Genomic DNA, 20525 nt, shown 5'->3' with positions numbered 1-20525 from the left:
TCCTGTATGCAGAGCTGAGCGCGGGGATCAAAGGCTTCTTCACTGTACGCGCAGACACACACACACGACACACACACACATGCTGCAGAGACACACACATGCTGCAGAGACACACACATGCTGCAGAGACACACACATGCTGCAGAGACACACACATGCTGCAGAGACACACACATGACACACACATGACACACATGCAGCAGAGACACACACATGCAGCAGAGACACACACATGCAGCAGAGACACACACATGCTGCAGAGACACACACATGCAGCAGAGGGACACACATGCAGCAGAGGGACACACATGCAGCAGAGACACACACATGCTGCAGAGACACACACATGACACACATGCAGCAGAGACACACACATGCTGCAGAGACACACACATGCAGCAGAGACACACACATGCTGCAGAGACACACACATGCTGCAGAGACACACACATGCAGCAGAGGGACACACATGCAGCAGAGGGACACACATGCAGCAGAGGGACACACATGCAGCAGAGACACACACATGCTGAAGAGACACACACGCTGAAGAGACACACACATGCAGCAGAGACACACATGCTGCAGAGGGACACACATGCAGCAGAGGGACACACATGCAGCAGAGACACACACATGCTGAAGAGACACACACATGCTGAAGAGACACACACATGCAGCAGAGACACACACATGCTGCAGAGACACACACATGCAGCAGAGACACACACATGCAGCAGAGACACACACATGCTGAAGAGACACACACATGCTGAAGAGACACACACATGCAGCAGAGACACACACATGCTGCAGAGACACACACATGCTGAAGAGACACACACATGCAGCAGAGACACACACATGCAGCAGAGACGCACACATGCAGCAGAGACACACACACATGCAGCAGAGACGCACACATGCAGCAGAGACACACACATGCAGCAGAGGGACACACATGCAGCAGAGGGACACACATGCAGCAGAGACACACACATGCAGCAGAGACACACACATGCTGCAGAGACACACACATGCAGCAGAGACGCACACATGCTGCAGAGACACACACATGCTGCAGAGACACACACATGCAGCAGAGGGACACACATGCAGCGGAGACGCACACATGCAGCAGAGACACACATGCTGCAGAGACACACACATGACACACACGCTGCAGAGACGCACACATGCAGCAGAGACGCACACATGCAGCAGAGACGCACACATGACACACACGCTGCAGAGACGCACACATGCAGCAGAGACGCACACATGCAGCAGAGACGCACACATGCAGCAGAGACGCACACATGCAGCAGAGACGCACACATGACACACACGCTGCAGAGACGCACACATGACACACACGCTGCAGAGACGCACACATGACACACATGCAGCAGAGACACACACACGACGCAGAGACACACACATGCAGCAGAGACGCACACATGCAGCAGAGACGCACACATACAGCAGAGACGCACACATGCAGCAGAGACACACACATGACACACACGACGCAGAGACACACACATGCAGCAGAGACACACACATGACACACACGACGCAGAGACACACACATGCAGCAGAGACGCACACATGACACACACGACGCAGAGACACACACATGACACACACGACGCAGAGACACACACATACAGCAGAGACGCACACATGACACACACATGCAGCAGAGACACACACATGACACACACGACGCAGAGACACACACATGCAGCAGAGACACACACATGCAGCAGAGACACACACATGCAGCAGAGACGCACACATGCAGCAGAGACGCACACATGCTGCAGAGACACACACATGCAGCAGAGACGCACACATGCAGCAGAGACACACACATGCTGCAGAGACACACACATGCTGCAGAGACACACACATGCAGCAGAGACACACACACATGCAGCAGAGACACACACATGCAGCAGAGACACACATGCAGCAGAGACACACATGCTGCAGAGACGCACACACATGCAGCAGAGACACACACATGCAGCAGAGACACACACATGCTGCAGAGACGCACACATGCAGCAGAGACGCACACATGCTGCAGAGACACACACATGCAGCAGAGACACACACATGCTGCAGAGACACACACATGCAGCAGAGACACACACACATGCAGCAGAGACACACACACATGCAGCAGAGACGCTTGTTCACGTATAGTAAACAAGGACGCGTTGGGAGCAGCAGCTGCACCCACTAACGTTCTTTTCTCTGAATCGAAGGCGGCCGCCCACTGATTCTGACAAGTGTGCCCAAACCTCTCCGGTATGATACGCTCACACCTCCACATGCGTAGGCGTTGGCACAAATTAGCGCGAGCGAGAGAGGCTGGCGTCCTTTGGGAGAGGCAGCTGTCAGTCTTCAGATCTATTCTGGGCTCTGGGAGGCTTCACAGAACTGGGGGAGTGAGGGAACCTGACAGCTCGTGTAGTAATCAATCATTTGTCCCACGGCTGTTACACAATTTGATATGAGGGACGACACGGGGAAATGAAAGGAAGCTATTATTCCAAGGTATCAGAGGGAGGCAGGTTACGTTCGCCTCTTCAAACAGTTTAATAGAAAGAACTGTCCGTGTCATGAAGAGAAACATGTCACATGCGATTTTAAATAAATACTGGAAATATTGGCAACCGAATGCATCCCTGCTGCCCTTACCTCTTAAAGTCCCCTCTGCCAACATGTTGTGCAATTATAGCTCAACATCCTAAGCAGGCCTCCCAGTGGAGCGCCCGTCAGTGACGCTGTCACTTTATTATCTGAGATGGCTGGAAATGTCTCATTACTCTTCTGATGAGCAGCAGAAACCTCACACGGTGCTCTCTGTGAGCTGTCCTGCCTGTAGAAGAAAGTCATTACAAAAAGGAGAACCCCCCGCGGATTAGCAGCTACCTCCACCTCACCTTCGTCTCCTGCATGAATAAATCACACCTTTTTTTTTTTTTTTTTGGGGCAGAATAGGTGAGCAGGGTCACACAAAGTTCAATCTCGTCAGCGAACATGCAAAGGCATCTGTCGTCTGCTGAGGTCTGTGAAGCTGTCAGAAAGTGCAGGTGTGCAGGGCTCGTCAGATTACAGATTGGAGTAATCCTCGGATTCATCTGTCTGCTGAATCTGACCCATTTTTTTGCGAGTCAGGAATTTAAGGCGAGAGCAGTTATTCATGAAAAGGAACTTTTTTTTAGTTTTGAATGGTGGACAAAGACAAAGCAAAAACAAAAAACATGAAACAGAGCAGAATGCTACTGATTGCAAATGGGGGGGGGGGCAGGGGGGGGGGCATGATTCTGAAATTCAAAGGCTTTGCCCTGATTTCACCTTCTCATTCTCTGTTTTCATCATTCCCCCGACATGAAGTAAAGGCAGGCATGAAAAGAGCTAACAGAAGGCGGTGGGTCGATGTGGTGGGCTGATCACAGTCTGTCTGCTTGAGCCTGCTGTGTGCATGTATGTGTGTGTGTGTGTGTGTGTGTGTGTGTGTGCGCTTTGAATCATGAATGCTTGGCTCTTAAACCCGTGTTCCCTGTCCAACACCTCCCACCTCCAAACTGCTGCTGAATCAACGTCCAAAGAAGGAACACCCCCCCCCCCCCCCCCTCGCCCCCCATCAGACCCTGAAACGTGGGGCTGCACCTCGAAGAAGTTTAACAGCAACTGACCACGACGTGCTTCCTTCTTCCCTCCTGTTTGCTGATTGGTTCAACCCGTAGCAGCCTGCTGTTTCTGAATTAACAACCTGACAGGCGGTAATTTTCCATCACTGTTGCATCACGAGGGCTTTAATTAACGGAAACAAAAGACTGCTGCAGACGAGAACTTTCTGCTGCAAACGGCTTTGTCAATTTATGTAAATTAAGTGTAAATGCATCAAGAAACTCCTGAAATGTTTCACCTTCCCACTCCGCCGCCTCCGTAGATTTAAAAAAACAACAACAATCGACTACAAAACAAATGTTGTGTAGGATTCTCACAAAACGGCGTTTTCATCTTAAAATGTGGCAGAACTCTCGAATAAAGAATCCGAGCGGGTGAGTTGAGATCCGAGCGACACGGAGCGTTTCGTGTTCTGATGAAACAAACATCATTCTTTATTTTGAGGGAAGAAAACGTACAAACACAACATGTCATGTTTATGCAAATCAAGCTGCAAAATGAAGACGATGAGGAAGTGCAAACTCCTGCAGTTCATGGAGTGTCCACTAGAGGCTGCAGCGCTCTTCCTCCCCTCAGTACCAACGCTTCATGCACTGGTCTGTTTCAGCCTTCAGTGGCACCATGAGTGATTGTTACTGGATTATGGGATGATTGTTTTGTCCTTTAATTCGCAGCTTTGTTGAAGCAGAAAAATGGAAAGCTTCCCGTTCGAACGCACGCCCGTCTGTCTGGAGGATTCTCGAAAACCTCGTCGGACTTTCAGCGTCACGGAGAAGCGAGCAGCTCGTAGGAGCTTCTCCTCATCATATTTGAGATGAGATGAGATTCAACTTTATTGTCATTACACATATACAAGTATAGTGCAACGAAATGAGGTTTCACCAGAAGTGCAAATAAGCAGAAAGAGTTCGTGCTAAATATGTACAGTGATTATAACATTTACAGATGTGGTTAAAGAAAGTGAATTATTAAATATGGCTGAATGGATTATTGGGATGCTATAAATATAAATAAATGCTATAAATATAAGTGTATACAGAGGATTAAATATACAGGTTAAGGTGCAGAGAAAATGAATATACTAGTGTACAGATAATATACAGAATATGTACATATTATACAGATCAATATCTTACAGTGGTGATTTGGACATACTATAATACAATAATGTGTGTGTGACCAGGAGGAGTGGTGGGGGATGATGGATGTGAGGTGATATGCAGGGGAGGGGGGGGGGGGGGGGGGGTGTCAGGAGGGGGCAGAGTTCGAGAGAGGGGCGGAGTTTGAGAGAGAGACAGAGTTCAGAGTTCAGTAGGGAGACAGCTCTGGGGAAAAAGCTGTTCCTCAGTCTGCTGGTTCTGGTCCGGAGGCTTCTGAAGCGCCTACCGGAGGGCAGGAGGGTAAAATTTACCGCTGATGTCGTGCGGTTTCTCATCTTGTTGCTTTATTTCACCGCACAGTTTTTTTTCGTTTTTTTCATGTTTTATAAACAGAGCCGAGCCGACAGAGCTGATGTGTTTTTAAATCGATCCAAATCAAAGCATGAAGGCGAGCGTCTGCAGCTCGAATGTCCCGTTTCCTCGTGGCGTCTGAGTGCGTGACACTCAGCCGATCACCGTTTGTGACAATGATCCTCATTTGAAACCTCTCCTGCACAGTATCCCAACGCTTATTATTGGATGGGGATGTAAAGAGTGATGCATTGTGGGAGGTGGTAATCTAATCCCTCGGATGCAGGCACTCCTGAGGGTGGGAGATCTCGCCATTTGATTGCAAACTTTATCTCAATCAAGTGACACTTACATCATCAACCCCCCCCCCCCCCCCCAACCCCTCTGAGCGTCACCTGAACTGAACACGCAGATTAAGCAGCTACACGCTGACATACATGCACAAATACACAGACAACAACAAGAACCCTGAAACTCCAGGATTCAAACCCTCCAACGGGAGTCATTTAGTGATATTAAAGCCTGCAGCCACGTTCCCCCCCCCCCCCTCGTGTAAATTCATTCACAGATTGTCGCTCTGTTTTCATCCCCCATCAAGAAAATCCACGCAGCGTGAGCCTAATCCACCGAATACAAAAGATTACCCACCGACATGCATGCACATACTGGATATTACTGTCAGAGGGGGATTTGTAAGAGCAGATGAGAACATGTAGATACACATTATATGGAGACTTAAATACGCTGCTTGGACACAATCACATCGAACGCCTGCAGAGTGATATTCACTAACCCTGTATGTGAAATTACAAACAAACCAGATTTATTTCCATTCATCCGGATGCTTCAGTGTTCAGATTTCTCTGATTTCTTTCTTCCGTGGCGGCGGCGGCGGCAGGAAGCAGAGGTGCAGCGCTTTATCACAGCGTGCTGAACAGTTTCATTTAAAAAATTCAACAATGCCTCTTTCTCCCTGTCCCTGTTTCTCTTCACAGGGACTCTGAAAAGTCCTTCCACAGTGGAATCTGTTGACAGTTACGTTTGTGGATTATGTCTGGGAAGGCGCATTTGTGTTAAATTATTAAAATGTTTTTTTTGTTTTTTTTAAGCGGAAACAAAAAAAAAAAACTCCACAGTCTCGGGATGAAAGCATGACGTTGCAGATTCTCTTTAGATATTTGTCGATACAGAAGAAGAGAGAAAATTCGTTTAATTGTTACGACGCCTTCTTGACATGTGAATCCCTGCTGTTTGTCTACTGCAAGCTTAAAGGGCCAATCAGTGTGGGGATGGGGGGGGGACTATATCACCATGCAAGTCCTCCATCGACAGCAAAACCCTTGAATCTATATTTTTAATCCAGGAACAGCAGCTACGCCAACACATGGCCTTCTCTCTACATCAATATTCACTATAATAATAATAATCATGTTTGAATATGTTGTGCAGAATCATCTCACTGTGAATACTTATCTTCTACTAATCCCCTCCATTGTATTTTAATATCCAATAATCTATTTTTACATGTTATTGACATGCGCTAATAGTGTTTAGCTAGCTCAGTCAATCACTTGCCTATAAAACTTTAATCTTTAATCAGTCAGAAGTTGCAGCAGACACTTTGGGGCTTCACTGGATGCTGAATCAGAGCTGCAGGACTGAGAGCTGAGTGCACAGAAGATAACATGTTCATGAGCGTAGGAGGCAAGCTTCAATTAAAACTTTTCAATTTGAAGCTACAGAAGTATGACAGACGTCTGCTCTGATCTTTGTGCTTCTCTGTTCGTTTAATAAAAACTTTATTGATATAGCACCTTTGAAAAACAGATGCTAACGAAGTGCTTCGACTGGCACAGCGAGGGCCGGAAGTCAAGACTACAACAAATTAAGAATCAACAGTCAGGACAAAAAGAGTCGCCAACAACATTAAAAAGACAAACGGTGATTATAAAAGGCAGTAAAAGGTCGTGTGCAGTGTTTTTGTTTCATATAATTAAAGCAGTTCGTCTTTAAAGGTGACGCATTATGTAAGATAAACTTCACCATGTGTCTCTAGTCTATTAACCCTCCAATGAGGAGAAAAGTCCATCCTCTCCGTCTTCTGCCTGCTCCACTTTTCAGAAAATGTGTGCTCAAACAGGCCGTTTGGAGTTTGTTCCCTTCATGACATCACAAAGGGCAGTAGCCCCTCCCCCAGGTGGGTGACACTCCCACAGCTAGGTGTTTGTTCTGCCCTCTGAGTCTGCCTTCTCACCGTAAACAATAGGACATGGAGCCAGAAAGCAGCGAGTACACCCGAGCCCTTCCAGAGAGGGGGCGTGGTCAGACACAGCTCATTTACATATTTAAAGCTACAGACACAGAAACAGCCTGTTCTGAGCAGGGCTGAAATAGAGGGGTTTATAGACATGATCAAATACAGGATCAGAGTGGATTTACAACAACACACTTCACACACATCATGAAGAGGAGCGAGGACACTGATTTCACCTGAAGAGGAGGAGATCATGTGACCTTTAAAGCATTGCACTTACAGGTCTGTGACTCTGTGCCCTTAAATCTATCCAGCTCAGTACACACAGACTGTCTCCCCTACATGCGTCCAGCTGCTGAAATATAAACACTGCTGCATTATTATTATTATTTTTCTTTACGAGCTGTGAAATTCGGTAAATTTGCTTCCTCTCGTCTGTTGCTGTTACCAACGAGTCAGGCTGTGACAACAGGGCGGTTGTTGTTTGTCCCATAGATTGTTTTAAGTGACAAGAATTGAAAACCTTCAGGGGAAACGCTGTGACATCACAACAGCTTTAAAGAGAAAGCTCAGCCCCACACGCCTGTAAAATGAGCACATATTTCTCTCACACAACCTCCATCCATCACCGACTTCACAAAGGTGATATTATTTCCGTAGATATCGTTTTGGCTTCCATTATACGCCGCAGACTTTCCTGATAGAGTGTCCTCCCACCCCGCACGCCAGGGGTGGACAAGATATCACAAACTGCAGCGAAATAGACGTTAGATTGGAAGTCTGGGTTAAAAGAAGGCCGGCTGGCTGCCACGGCGATGCCACAGCGTGTCATCGCCTCCTCTGTTGTCGTGTCTGTCCTCAAATAGCTCCAACCAGTCGCATTCATATTGCATGTTTGTGCGGCGGAGATGGAGATGAAATACCACACTGCGTCCACGGGGACAACACGTCCTCCCCGCTGTGTCTTCCTCTCTCTCCTGCTTACAGTAAAACGCCTTGAACAGTCGCCGTCACCGCTGCTGGCGCGACGTCTAACAGGCTGGAGGCTGCCCCCCCCCCCCCTCCCCCCCCCCACTAAACCAACACCCTTTGCAGATCTCTCCCCCCCCCTCCCTGAGGGACCGTGCACGGGGACCGTCAGCTCACATCTGACTCAACACATCAGCAGAAGCAGACGTCGTGTTCTCGGGTCGTGTAAAGAAGCAAACTTTCATTCATAGATTAAACACTTCCCTCTGCAGTCAGTGTTTCCTAATCTAAAGCCAGAGGAGATAATCCAACGTGCAGAGATTGGATCCAAAGTAGATGTTGCTGGTGATGATCAGTGCGAGTGCTTTCTGCTGACTGCAGGATCCTTTCCTTCAGACGAGCGCGGCACGGAGAGCATGTGACGCTCCTTCTGTTTCTCTCTTCCTGTCAGACTCGACGTTGGAGGCGGGTTCAGTCCGTTAAGAGAGGACAGGAGACGTCGTCAAACCTTCAGATCCAGAGGTCTGAATGCAGCAGATCAGTGAAATGACTCCAGTAATGACAGATTTGAATATTACACGCAGCGACAGATGTGCCAGTGACATGGATCCACACGTGCACACGGTGGTATCATGTTGGAGGATTTCAGGTCTTTGCAGGCTGATGCATTCGAGCTGAAACTCGACGCGTTCATACCGTGAAGTGTGAGTTTTATATTTCTGCTTCAGAACAGAAAACGTTTTGTCTCGTTGCTTCTCACAAACACCTGCTCCCTCTCCTCGTCTGCCTCGGTTTCCAAACATTCAGGGAACGAGCTAGCTAAGCTAAAGCTAAAGCCGCTTCCATCACCTTCTCTCTGTCTCGGTACGACACGACACGCAGTCTGCTGCCTTTCCATCGATTCAAACCGAGAAAGATCCCAAAATGACCGACCTGTTTTTTTACCAAACCAAACTTTCCTGATCTAAACCGGATCGCTGGGTGGAAACGGGGCTGAAGAAGTCATTTATGCTCTTTCACAGAGCAGCGCTGAGCGAGGCGTGGTCGTCACGTTCATAGAGAACGGCTGTGATTGGCTGAGAGTTCTGGGCGTGTGATCTCGACTGACGTTAATCGAAGTGACTTTGAGGACAATCGTGACGTTGCATTTTCAGATCATCTGACGTCTAAACTTCACACAGAGGCTGACAGTGTAAGGACACACACACACACACACACACACACACACACACACACGCGCACAGCTGGAGGTTTGTCCTTTAATGCACACAGGGAGCAACGAGACTCAGCTGAGGGTGATCAGAGCAGGAAGGAGAAGAGAGACGGGCTGATCCTGGTCAGAATCAAAACACATCTCCCGTCACGAGGAGAAGGAGCTGACTGACCACGGCGTGCAGGAAGGACGTGGACGTGAAGGTCATACGCTCTGATTTTCTCCTTCACTTCTTCTTCTGCTTCGCATTTAGAGATAACAATAATAATAACAATAAAAACCGTTCTGTGTTGGTCTGTTGAGCGTGTGGCGGCCGAGCCTGACATGCACAGTTTAAAGAGCGGAGTGTGAGAAACGACGAGAGACAAACGGGGGGGGGGGGTACAGGTGCCTGCCTGCTCCTGACCCCGTGACTCCGACTATTTACATTTCTTTCATGTTGCCTGCAGTGATGTTGTGACTGCTGAGCATGTGGGTGTTGTTGGGATTGGATTGCATTCTCCCTAATTTATCTTGTCTCTCCTCCATCCTCTGGGGCTGTTTACGAGCTGACAGGAAGTAAGAAAACACAGCCTATCTGTAAACAACAGAAACACACACACACACACACACACACCTGGCTTGTCTTCCAGTTTGTGCTGCTCACTCTTGGCTTCGTCCTCTGCTCGTCATGTCTTCCTGCTTCAGCTCCAGCAGCGTACATAACGTCGCAGCTCACATCAGTCTTGGTGAAAGTTTAGAAATGCATCCTGACACGTCGAGAGAAATGTGACGGACTCGAGTATAAACCTGGTCCTGGACTTGATGCTGTTCACAGTCAGCCTGATCATGATTAATACTGCTCTTTATTCCTGCCTCTTCTTTGCACACACGCCTGTGATGTTTACCTTTTAAAAACACCGCTGTGGTGACTCAGCACTTTTCGACGCGTTGCAGATGTGTCGTATCATCATCGCTCGTTTCCAGCAACAGGAAGTCTGTTGTGCTGGTACGTCACCTGGCTGACGCCGTGTCTGTGCAGGTCGTCCACGTTGCATTTAGCCGTTTGCAGTTGTACCAAAAAACACGGAGGACGCCGTGGTCGGCGCTCTACGCTTGATGTCACATGACATCAAACAGAAGCTGGAAAGGAGGCGTGCAGTTTATTTAAACATGAAGTCTGACTTCTTCGTTCCAGCTGTGGAGTCTGGAGCTTAAAGATGGGCAGCAGGGTCTTTGTTTGTTTGTTTGTTTGTTATTTATATAATTTATTATTTTAGAAGTCAGATGGTTGACATGCTCATAACGTGACATTTGACTGAAGACTTGTTATGTTATTTATTTGTTCTTTATGTTGTATATGTCTCTCTAATGTATCAACAAAAACAACACCAGAAGAAGATATTTAGGTTTCTATGATGATATTTCAACCAATTAGTTAAAAGCAATTATGCAAATTGCAACAATCAACTGTTAATTAAAATAATGCACACATCTCTTTCTTCAGCCGTCACTCTGCAGAACGAGGCAGAGCGCTCTCTTAAACATCAGGCCGCCTGTTCAGTGCCGGACGTGATGAATAAAGAGTCATCAAAGAGGCTCCTTCAGGCCCCGCCAGGACAATCGAGGTATTACAGCGAATGTCATTTAGATCAAGAGCGAGCAGGCGGCCCGCGGCGAGGTTAACAATGAGCCGTGAATGCTAAGCTGCTCAACATATTCCTTCAGATGTTAAGTGTGAGCCTCGAGTCTTTTCTTCCTTCTTTCCTCAGCTCGTGCTCTTTTCTGCCCCCCCCCCCCCACTGTGGCCCGTTGTCCACACGCTGCTGCTGCTTAAAGAACGAACATGATGTAAACGTCTGGAGAAAGTGTTTAACGCCGGCTCACAGTCGGCCCTCCGCTCACTCACACAGGATTTGTTTTTCGCCGCTCCTGGCGAACAAATTCACCGCTGAGCTTAAAGTGACTCAACGTGGCGAGTTCAGTGCGGCGACGCAGAGCTCTCCCAAAGGCGACGCAAAACATGCCAGCGTGTTGTTGTGCTACGAATCATTAACTCTGTCCAAACTTCGAAGCAACGTGGATCGTTAAATACTCGATGTGAAGTTTCTCTTTTCATCCCCCCCACACACACACACACACACACACACTTCCCGGATTTCCTGTCTCTCTTCAGCTGTCCAATCCAATGAAGCCTAAAAGGCCCCAAAACAATAAATTAGAAGAAGATGTAGAACTGATAGAACTGATCAATCAACTCAAGCAAAGGTCGCAAATCTGTTTTCATTTTAGACTTTCAAGTAAAATATACAAACGTGAAGCAGCTCGTCCCCTCTGTGTGATTTATCCTGCTCTGGTTTGTTGTGGTTACCCGGGCGGTGGAGCCAATGACACAGCGGCGAGTTCAGGAGTGGATGAACTTCAGGGACGGGGGAGGGGGGGGGGGGGGATTCAAAGCAGGAGAATATGACGGTTTCAGACGCAGTGGCGAAGCGAGGGTGAACGTTGTGATGGCGTTCACCCCGGACGGTCTGCGTCCTCACTTCGCCCTGCAGGGAGCGTGAGCTTCCCGGGGTCAGTGACACCCCGTGTGTGTTGGTGATTAGAAGTTTCCCACCCTGAGCTCGACGTCACCGGCGGGCCAGGTTGCCATGGTTACCACGTTCTTTTTTTTGCTTCAGATTTAAAACACCATTCATGTTCATGGTGGAGGAAAAAAAAAGGTTTTTTTTTACGAGCGTCTCGGGCTTCGACTGTACCTTCAAAGACATTACAAGGTTTGTTTTTGAGTGCTCCGCATAAAATAAATATAGCCATCCCTAAAATCAGTCCTGTGTAAAATCATCTCTCCGAGCTTTGATTTAATCTGACAAGTCCGCCGAGCTCGTTCTCTTTCACTGGAGCTGTGTGGGAGAACAAATCCATGGAGACCTGAGGCTTACACAATATATACATTAGCTCACATGGCTGTCAGCCTGCTGCGTCTTTCTCCTCCTGAGCATTCATCAACTACAATATACAGTCTGACAAAATGCTGCAGGCTGTTAGCTGCGGCTAACTTTCCTTCAGGTTGGTGTTTTAAACTTCTTCTACACACGCACCGAGCCCGCTGCAAAACTTCCTTCTCACAGCTCGTACTTCATCCGACCTTCTCCGCACAAACGGAGGCCAGACTCTCTGAATGTGTGGAGGCTGTCTGATGGAATACACGAGCCAGACGCACCCCCCCCCCCCCCCCCCCCCCCCCCCCCCCGCCCTCGAGTGTGAGGGCAAGACGCGCTTGATTTGACAAATAACAAACAAGAGGGGAGAGAGTGCGACACAGTGACCCTTTCATTAGTGACGCTGACCCTGCAGGGACAAAGATGCTGTTCATTAAACAGACACTCCAGGCCCAGTCAGAGATCACACTCGCCATCGATTGTTAAAGGCAAAGAGACGGGGAGGCCGAGGGGGCCCGAGGACCTCTGAGGAGACCTGCCAAAGTGGCCCCACGATGAACGGCTATTTTTAATGTTACGAAGTTGGCAGAAGATTTAATCAACCTTCAGCTTCTCTTACTGTCGTTAGTCTCTGATTTTTGCGTTCACGTGGGAGTTTCTTTATGCGACTTTTTAGAACATCAAAAACAAAAAAACGACCCACAAACGGGTTTTCTAGGAGGATTTCTGTTCCTGCTGCTGCTGCAGTGGATTTGAAATATAAAAAAGAGCTTATTTGACTTTAGGTTATAACGATTTGTCTCAAAGTTAAAAATAATCTCTGACCATGACGAGCCTTAAACTGACATTCATCATAAAAGATTTACAGCCTTCAGCGATCCAGATCGTCACTTCTCCGTGGATTATCTGAGGACCTGTCAGAGGACTGTTCCTCTAATGACTACACATCAGAACCGGAGATAGCAGCAGAGCTAATTCCCACACAGGTGAGAAGCTCGTGTTGATAATGAGGACGTACTTTAAAGAGTGACATAATTGGAGGTTTGCTGTCTGCTACGTTCAGCTGAATGAGTTAGAGACTCATCCGTGGATTTTACAGAAGTTGGGATGGAGGATTAGCAGCATTTAAAAAATGTACATTTGCACACTAAACAATTAGCTGGTCAGGTTTTGAAATAATCAACAGATCAGAAAAATCGTCGTGCTCGGAGGTCTTAAAGCAACATATTGGACCGTTATTATCTGTGTCAAAGGTCGATTTATTAGCACAGTGACTTTGGACAGGAGGCGTCTCTCACCTCCTCTCATCCTGATCTACTTCCTGTCGTTGCCTCGTGTCCCGGCGGTGTCTCATGATCGACATGTTGGATCAGTGTGGAGCGGAGCGCTGCTTTATCTCTAACACAAAACCTTAAGCCTGATTTGCATAAAGTGGAACATGAATGTCAAGTTTCTGCTTATCAGTAAATAAACTCTCCTTTTATAATAATGAACAGAAACAAACAAAAAAAAAAGCTGATTTTTGTTGCTGAATGATGAAACTGAATTTACATTTAGATTGCAAAAGGCTGGAGCTCTGTGCACGCGTTCTCCTTCTGCCATGATGTTCTGGAATAATCTGTGTTTGTTTATCTTATAGAGCGAGATGATTTAGCATAAAATAAGAGCTGAACACAGCAATCAAAACGGAGACTAAATGGTGGGAAGGATGAAACTGAATTATCAGCAAAGGCAGAGTGAGTCATCTCAGAATATGTTCGACTTCTTAAACCTCGGGTACCGTTACAGAAACATCTGTTTTTCTTCTGCTGGTGGTCGAACGTTGTAACGAGAGATCTTCCTGCCGACGCTCAGATTCAGATTAGTCGGCGAGTGAAGATAAGAATTTAAAAGTCATGTGCTCATTGGTTCACACTGTAAGAAGGTAGATATAAACGAGCTACGAGCTAGCTAAAGAGCGCTAACATTAGCATGCTAACAATGCAGGAGCCGAGGACAGTTTTATCAGTCCCTTGATCTTAATGGTTCTTATTGTGTGTTCTCCTTCGTGCAAACACGAGTGTAGCGGCGTTGGAGGTGAAAGAGGGCGGAGGCTTCGGTGTGAAGGAGGCGTGGCCAAACAGAACCGTTTGTTTTGGTTTCATACCAGAGCTCACGGGCGACGTCTACTGGATCAAAAAGTTGCACATCCTTCCTTTAATGTTCTGCTTCTGTCGCGTTGGCTGCACGGTGGTGACTCATGGCGAGGAGGTTCCTGGTTAAAATCCCCTTATGTCCCCCTTGTGGCTGATAGGTGAACTGCCCAGGATGAACCCCGCCTCTCGACCAATCGGCTCCTTTTAGCTTCCGCCTCTGGTGACCTGCGGCGTCGGCTTCAGAAACCCACGAGTGACATCACTGCGTCCACGTCTCGTGTCTTACACAGTCCAACGTTGTTAGCTATCTGTTTCATCTTTGAACCTGAGTTAGCGTTGTTAGCTTATGTTCGCAGCGCCTCGACCTGAGATAAGAAGTACGGACTCGCTTCGCTGGAACCAAATTGGTGACGACTCCTCTGTGAATGCGAGGCGTGAGATAAGCAGGTTCTGTAATACAGCGGCGTGATGCACAGCAGCTTGACAGTCATTGATAACTCTGTGATTACTTTCTGCTAAACATGTGATAAATTGAGGTGAAACACAGTTTGTTTCCAGAATATCAAATGATCCTGTCGGGCTGCATGCAATATTGAAAAGCTGGCTGGAGGCTATCAGGCCTGTGCATTGATTTACATTTGGAGCGACTTTCAGCCGTGCATGTAAACACCTCTGCTCAGATCCAACACATCACAGCTGTAACGCACAACAACAGTGGGAGAAGAGGAGGAAATGTAAACGCAGATACAGACAGGCAGGTCACATACGGCCAGGCGTGGTGATCTTTATTCGGTTTCATTCCACATCCTGAGTCTTCGAGAGCTTCCATCAGAGAGGATTAGATTTTGGGAGGGAGGGTGTTTTATTTCAGGACCGGAGAATCTGATTCCACCTCGTTTTTAAGTCTTGGATGAAAAATCCTCCCGAATGCACTTTCTCTTCCTCCACCTGAGTACTCTCTATCAGCTCTCCAGATAACATGCACTGACTCCATTTGTTCTTTTATTATGAAGGCAGAACTTCTGAGTCTCCTTTTTTTTTTTTAATCGCTGGATTAAAAATAAACGGCACATAAATCTGACGGACTCAGGCAAACTGAGAAGCTTCATCTGGAGAGTTTTGAATATACAGTTGCGTTCGCCAACGATCGGCCTGAAAAGCCAGATCTCATTTGATGATTTGGAAATTGACGGAGTGTGTTCACAAGTGAAGGATTCAATCGAGCAGTGTGTCACTTTTATCAGCTGCTGAAACACGGCAACAAGCGGCCTCATCAGAAGCAATCAGTCCTGTGAATCTGCTCCTCATTTCCTGCACCGCGTGATTCTGGACTCTGCGAGGACGTGGGTCAACATGAGCCGCACCTCCTGCAGACCGCCCCGCTCTCCACAAAGGGGGTCCAATCAGCCTTTGGCCGCACGCTAATAAAATCAATTACCTCGGAGGTTAATGTGAGGTGAGAAGTGAAGCTGCCCAATTATTTAGATTTCTCCTCCTGTGTCGTGTTCGTCGCCTCGGGATGACACAGTCTGAGCTCCGGCAGCCGGCGGCGGTAATGAGTGTTTGTTTGTTAGCTTGTTGAGAACAGCGGCTGGCTGGCTGGGTGGGTGCAGACAGCTTCACAGTGTCAGGAGGAGAACAGAGTCACACCCGAGCTTCAGAGCGGTGGAGGGGAAGCCCAGAAGGAGTGTGACCACGAGCTTCCCAAAGAGTCCGTGTCTGTTTTGAAATGTTGGGAGTATAAATAAACACAACACTGTCAATCTGCTGAGCTTCGCCAGAGTTGGAGATAAATAAAACGAAACCTCGATCACATATGAGGAGAAACTGTCCCGCTGCTTACGCTCAGACACGCCGCTCCTCCTGGAACTATCCAGACTTTTTCAGGGAGTTTTCTGCAGGTGTGAAAAAACCCCGGAAACGTTGTCTTGTGTTCTTGCACCTGTTTTGTCTTTATGTCACGTGTCGTGCTGTTGCGTCACCTTGCTAATAAATAAAGAGAACACAATGAATACATGTTTGTGCTTGTTTACAGCTTCAGCAGTGTGCGATGAAGTCACCGCACAAACGACAGTGCTCATGTTCATCACGCCACTCAGGTCGACACTGGCGTCCATTGTTGCGGTTTAAAAAAGTCTTCAGGGACAGAAAGGAGCTGCGTGGACGGGAGGAAGAGCTCAGATCGCAGGATGAACAGACTCGCTGTGCTGCAGCTTCTTTTGTTCTAATCAGAACAAATGTTTGCTTATGCATCGTGATGGACGATTATAGGACTGTTTGTTGGATCTCGATCTGCAATTAGCTTGAGAGGAAAAGAGCGAGCTCTGCCAGCGACTTGTGTCCTGACAAATGTGTTTTATTGATGTCTGTGGCGATTCCTGCCGGCTGCCAGTCGAGTCTGATAAACGCCACAGATTACTGTAAATTGGCTTTCAGACACTGTTTTGATGACTTTGTGTTTGTTTCCCCCTCTTTATCCCTCCCCCAGCCCCGTGGCACTCAGACGCTTGTTTCACTTCCCACCATGCACTGCGACTCGTGTGCAGGTTGTTTGGTTTTTTTTTGATCGAATATGACGCACACATCATCTGCCGTGGAACACTTTTTACATCAAGGACGACATTAGAGGAGCCTGCGAATCGACTCTGTCATCCTTGAAGATGCATTACACGCTTTTCCTCACTTTGCAGCAGCAGTAAACTCTCCTCGTTGTTTGTAGCATCACTGTTTGAGTAATAGACGTTTGTGCAGTTTGTGTTTTTCTCATTTCGAGTTCATCACCGGGGATTATTACTCTCATTGCCAGAAGATGTTTGTTAATCGTGTCCAGTCAGTTAAATCCCATCCTGGCTTTAAGTTACACTCTGAAGTGATGCAAACAGATTTAAGACAAAACGTCCTCACAGGTTACGTCACGCTGTCTCTCCAGGGTTTGAAGGTGTTTTGAATCATGTTGTAATTGTGTGCATGTCCGTCCGTTATCCGCAGGTCCATGGGGGCGTTGCATGGGCAGCGACTGTGGCCCGGGCGGCAGCCAAAGCCGTGCAGTCTGGTGCGCCCATGTGGACGGCTGGACGACGCTCCACACCAACTGTGACCAGGGCCAGCGCCCCTCCAACCAGAGGAACTGTTTCCGTGTGTGCGACTGGCACAAGGACCTTTATGACTGGAAACTGGGCGCTTGGAACGAGTGCGTGCCAGTTTCAGGAAGGACCTTCGGGGCCCTGCGGCCTTTCACGTGCAGCGGGGGCGAAGAGGGCATTCAGACCCGGGAGGTGGGCTGCGTCCTCAACTCAGACGGGTCTCCAGCGGAGGACGCCATCTGCGAGTACTTTGAGCCCAAGCCTCGCCTGGAGCAGGCGTGTTTGATCCCGTGCCCTCAGGACTGCGTGGTGTCCGAGTATTCGCCATGGACCTCCTGCTCCAAAACGTGTGGAACAGGCCTCAGGAACAGGGTCCGCAGCGTCCTCGTCCCCCCACTATTCGGAGGTTCAGTTTGTCCAAACCTAACTGAGTTCCAGTCTTGTAAACCGGGGCCTTGCACGGGTCCGGAGGGCATGTACAGTCTCAGGGTGGGACCTTGGGACCCCTGTGCTCTCCCGCAGACTCGGACAGAACGCCAAGCTAAGCGCAGGAGAGGTAAAGGTCAGGGGCTGCGGGAGAGAACGGGAGCCAAAGACCCAGAAACCAGGGAGCTGATCCAGAAGAAACGCACCAGGAACCGGCTCAACCGGCAGGAGAGTCCCTTCTGGGACATCCAGGTGGGATACCAGACCAGGCAGGTGATCTGCATCCACAGGAACGGGAGCGCTGTGGCTCGCAAGTGAGTATCCGATTTCACTGTTTCACATCCAGCCTGTCAGACTGATAATAACATGACACCTTATTGGACAGCCAATCATATCGCTGTGTGTGAAACGTCCGCCATATTTGATGTTTTTTTAAATTTCTTTTATCAGAAGGAGAACTTCTGTCCACATGTCCATCGTGTGACGATACGAGGTTCTGATTTAATCAACACGCTGCTGCGTTCGTCCTCCTGGAGGGTTTTTTTTTTTTCCTCGCCCTGTCAGGAGGCGACACTCCGGGGAGCGCGTTCATCTGCTGTGTCTTTGTCACTGCCGAGCTGTCAGAGCGGCGAGGCACGACCACCGCGCTCGTACTTGATGTCAACTTCCCCGAGATAGAAGCAGCAAAGCAGCCGAACGTACGACGCGGGAGTTCGGTCGCACTTTTCCATCCTTCTTCTGTCACATAATGAAACGAGGTTTAAAAGCACTCGACAGAGAAAAGTGTCGCACACCATGTCAGCTGGAAAATGTTGCCGAGCTCATCGTAATTGGAGTTCTTCAAGATTAGTGGGGACAGACGAGGAGGAGGAGGAGGAAGAAGAGGAAGAAGAAGAAGAAGAAGAAGAAGAAGAAGAGGAGGAGGAAGAGGAAGAAGAAGAAGAAGAAGAAGAAGAAGAGGAGGAGGAAGAAGAGGAAGAAGAAGAAGAAGAAGAAGAAGAAGAAGAAGAGGAGGAGGAGGAGGAGGAAGAAGAGGAAGAAGAAGAAGAAGAAGAAGAGGAGGAGGAAGAAGAGGAAGAAGAAGAAGAAGAAGAAGAAGAGGAGGAGGAAGAAGAGGAAGAAGAAGAAGAAGAAGAAGAAGAAGAGGAGGAGGAGGAGGAGGAGGAGGAAGAAGAGGAAGAAGAAGAAGAAGAAGAAGAAGAAGAGGAGGAGGAAGAAGAGGAAGAAGAAGAAGAAGAAGAAGAAGAAGAAGAAGAAGAAGAAGAAGAAGAAGAAGAAGAAGAAGAAGAAGAGGAGGAGGAGGAGGAGGAGGAGGAGGAGGAAGAAGAGGAAGAAGAAGAAGAAGAAGAAGAAGAAGAAGAAGAAGAAGAAGAGGAGGAGGAGGAGGAGGAGGAGGAAGAAGAGGAAGAAGAAGAAGAAGAAGAAGAACACCTGTACTTAAAACACGCAGTCCAGGAGAGTCAAATATAAATAAATGAACCTGTAAGATGCATGACATCCCGTTCCTGTTTTAAATTGTTTTTTTTTACTATATTTGAAAAATCTTGTGTTCCGGGTTGTTTAGATGCCTAATGGATCCTTGCACGCTTTTGTACTGCTAGTGTTAGACACGAATGTACAATCAATCAATCAATCAATCAAAGTTTATTTCTATAGCACATTTAAAACCAAAGTGCTGTACAGGCAAAAATCACACTATTAAAAAAAACAGTAAAAACAATTAAAATACAATAAATAGCAGAATGAAATGAGATGAGATGTGAAGCTCAGCTTGTATTAAAAGACTATTGCAGATGGTTCATTGAAAAGTTCGAACTGTTTGATTATTGTCTGTTTGGACCTGAAAGACTTTAATATAAAATAAATAAAATAAAAAAAACCCCTCATCAGGCAGCAAAGAGAAAATGACACTTTGATTCTGACGTGAAGATAATCAGAGATTCATCTAACCCGAGACGTCGTCCCCGTTCCTCCGCCTGACTTCGCTCTCTGATCTCCAGGAAAGAACGCGCTGACATGTGAGCGGAGCGTGCAGCCAATCACAGCTCGTACGTGGGCCTCGGTGTTCACGGGTCGGATCCATTATGTACTAAATCAGTTCATTACTGCTTTGTTGGCGCTCAGCTCTCTGCAGTGACTGGGATCAAATATTTCAAAGGAAGCGTGAAAACAACTCACGCGCCCTCAGGAGCATAAATATTAATCCTTGACTTGTTTATTTCTTCTCCTGAAATATTCAGAGTTGTTTTTGCCACTTCTGGAAAAAGTGGAACAAACTTCCCATTGAAGAGATCACCCAGTCGCATCGCAGCCAGACGCTCGCCGCTCGCCCCGCTCCCTTCATTTCTCAGTTTGTTTGATGAAC

General features: G+C 47.7%; 1 protein-coding gene across 1 annotated transcript in view; it reads left to right on the top strand.

Annotated features, from left to right (window-relative positions):
• Nucleotides 1–20525, top strand: part of thsd7ab (thrombospondin, type I, domain containing 7Ab) — a 174498-nt gene that overhangs the window by 69573 nt on the left and 84400 nt on the right. The window contains exon 6 of the mRNA XM_079343602.1: nucleotides 17640–18474. Within this exon, the coding sequence (XP_079199728.1) occupies nucleotides 17640–18474 (835 nt within the window). The remainder of the gene's footprint in view (nucleotides 1–17639; nucleotides 18475–20525) is intronic.

This window comes from Symphodus melops (genome assembly GCF_947650265.1).
Source record: "Symphodus melops genome assembly, chromosome: 5".
Lineage (NCBI taxonomy): Eukaryota > Metazoa > Chordata > Actinopteri > Labriformes > Labridae > Symphodus > Symphodus melops.
This window is presented reverse-complemented; position numbering and strand designations above follow the sequence as displayed.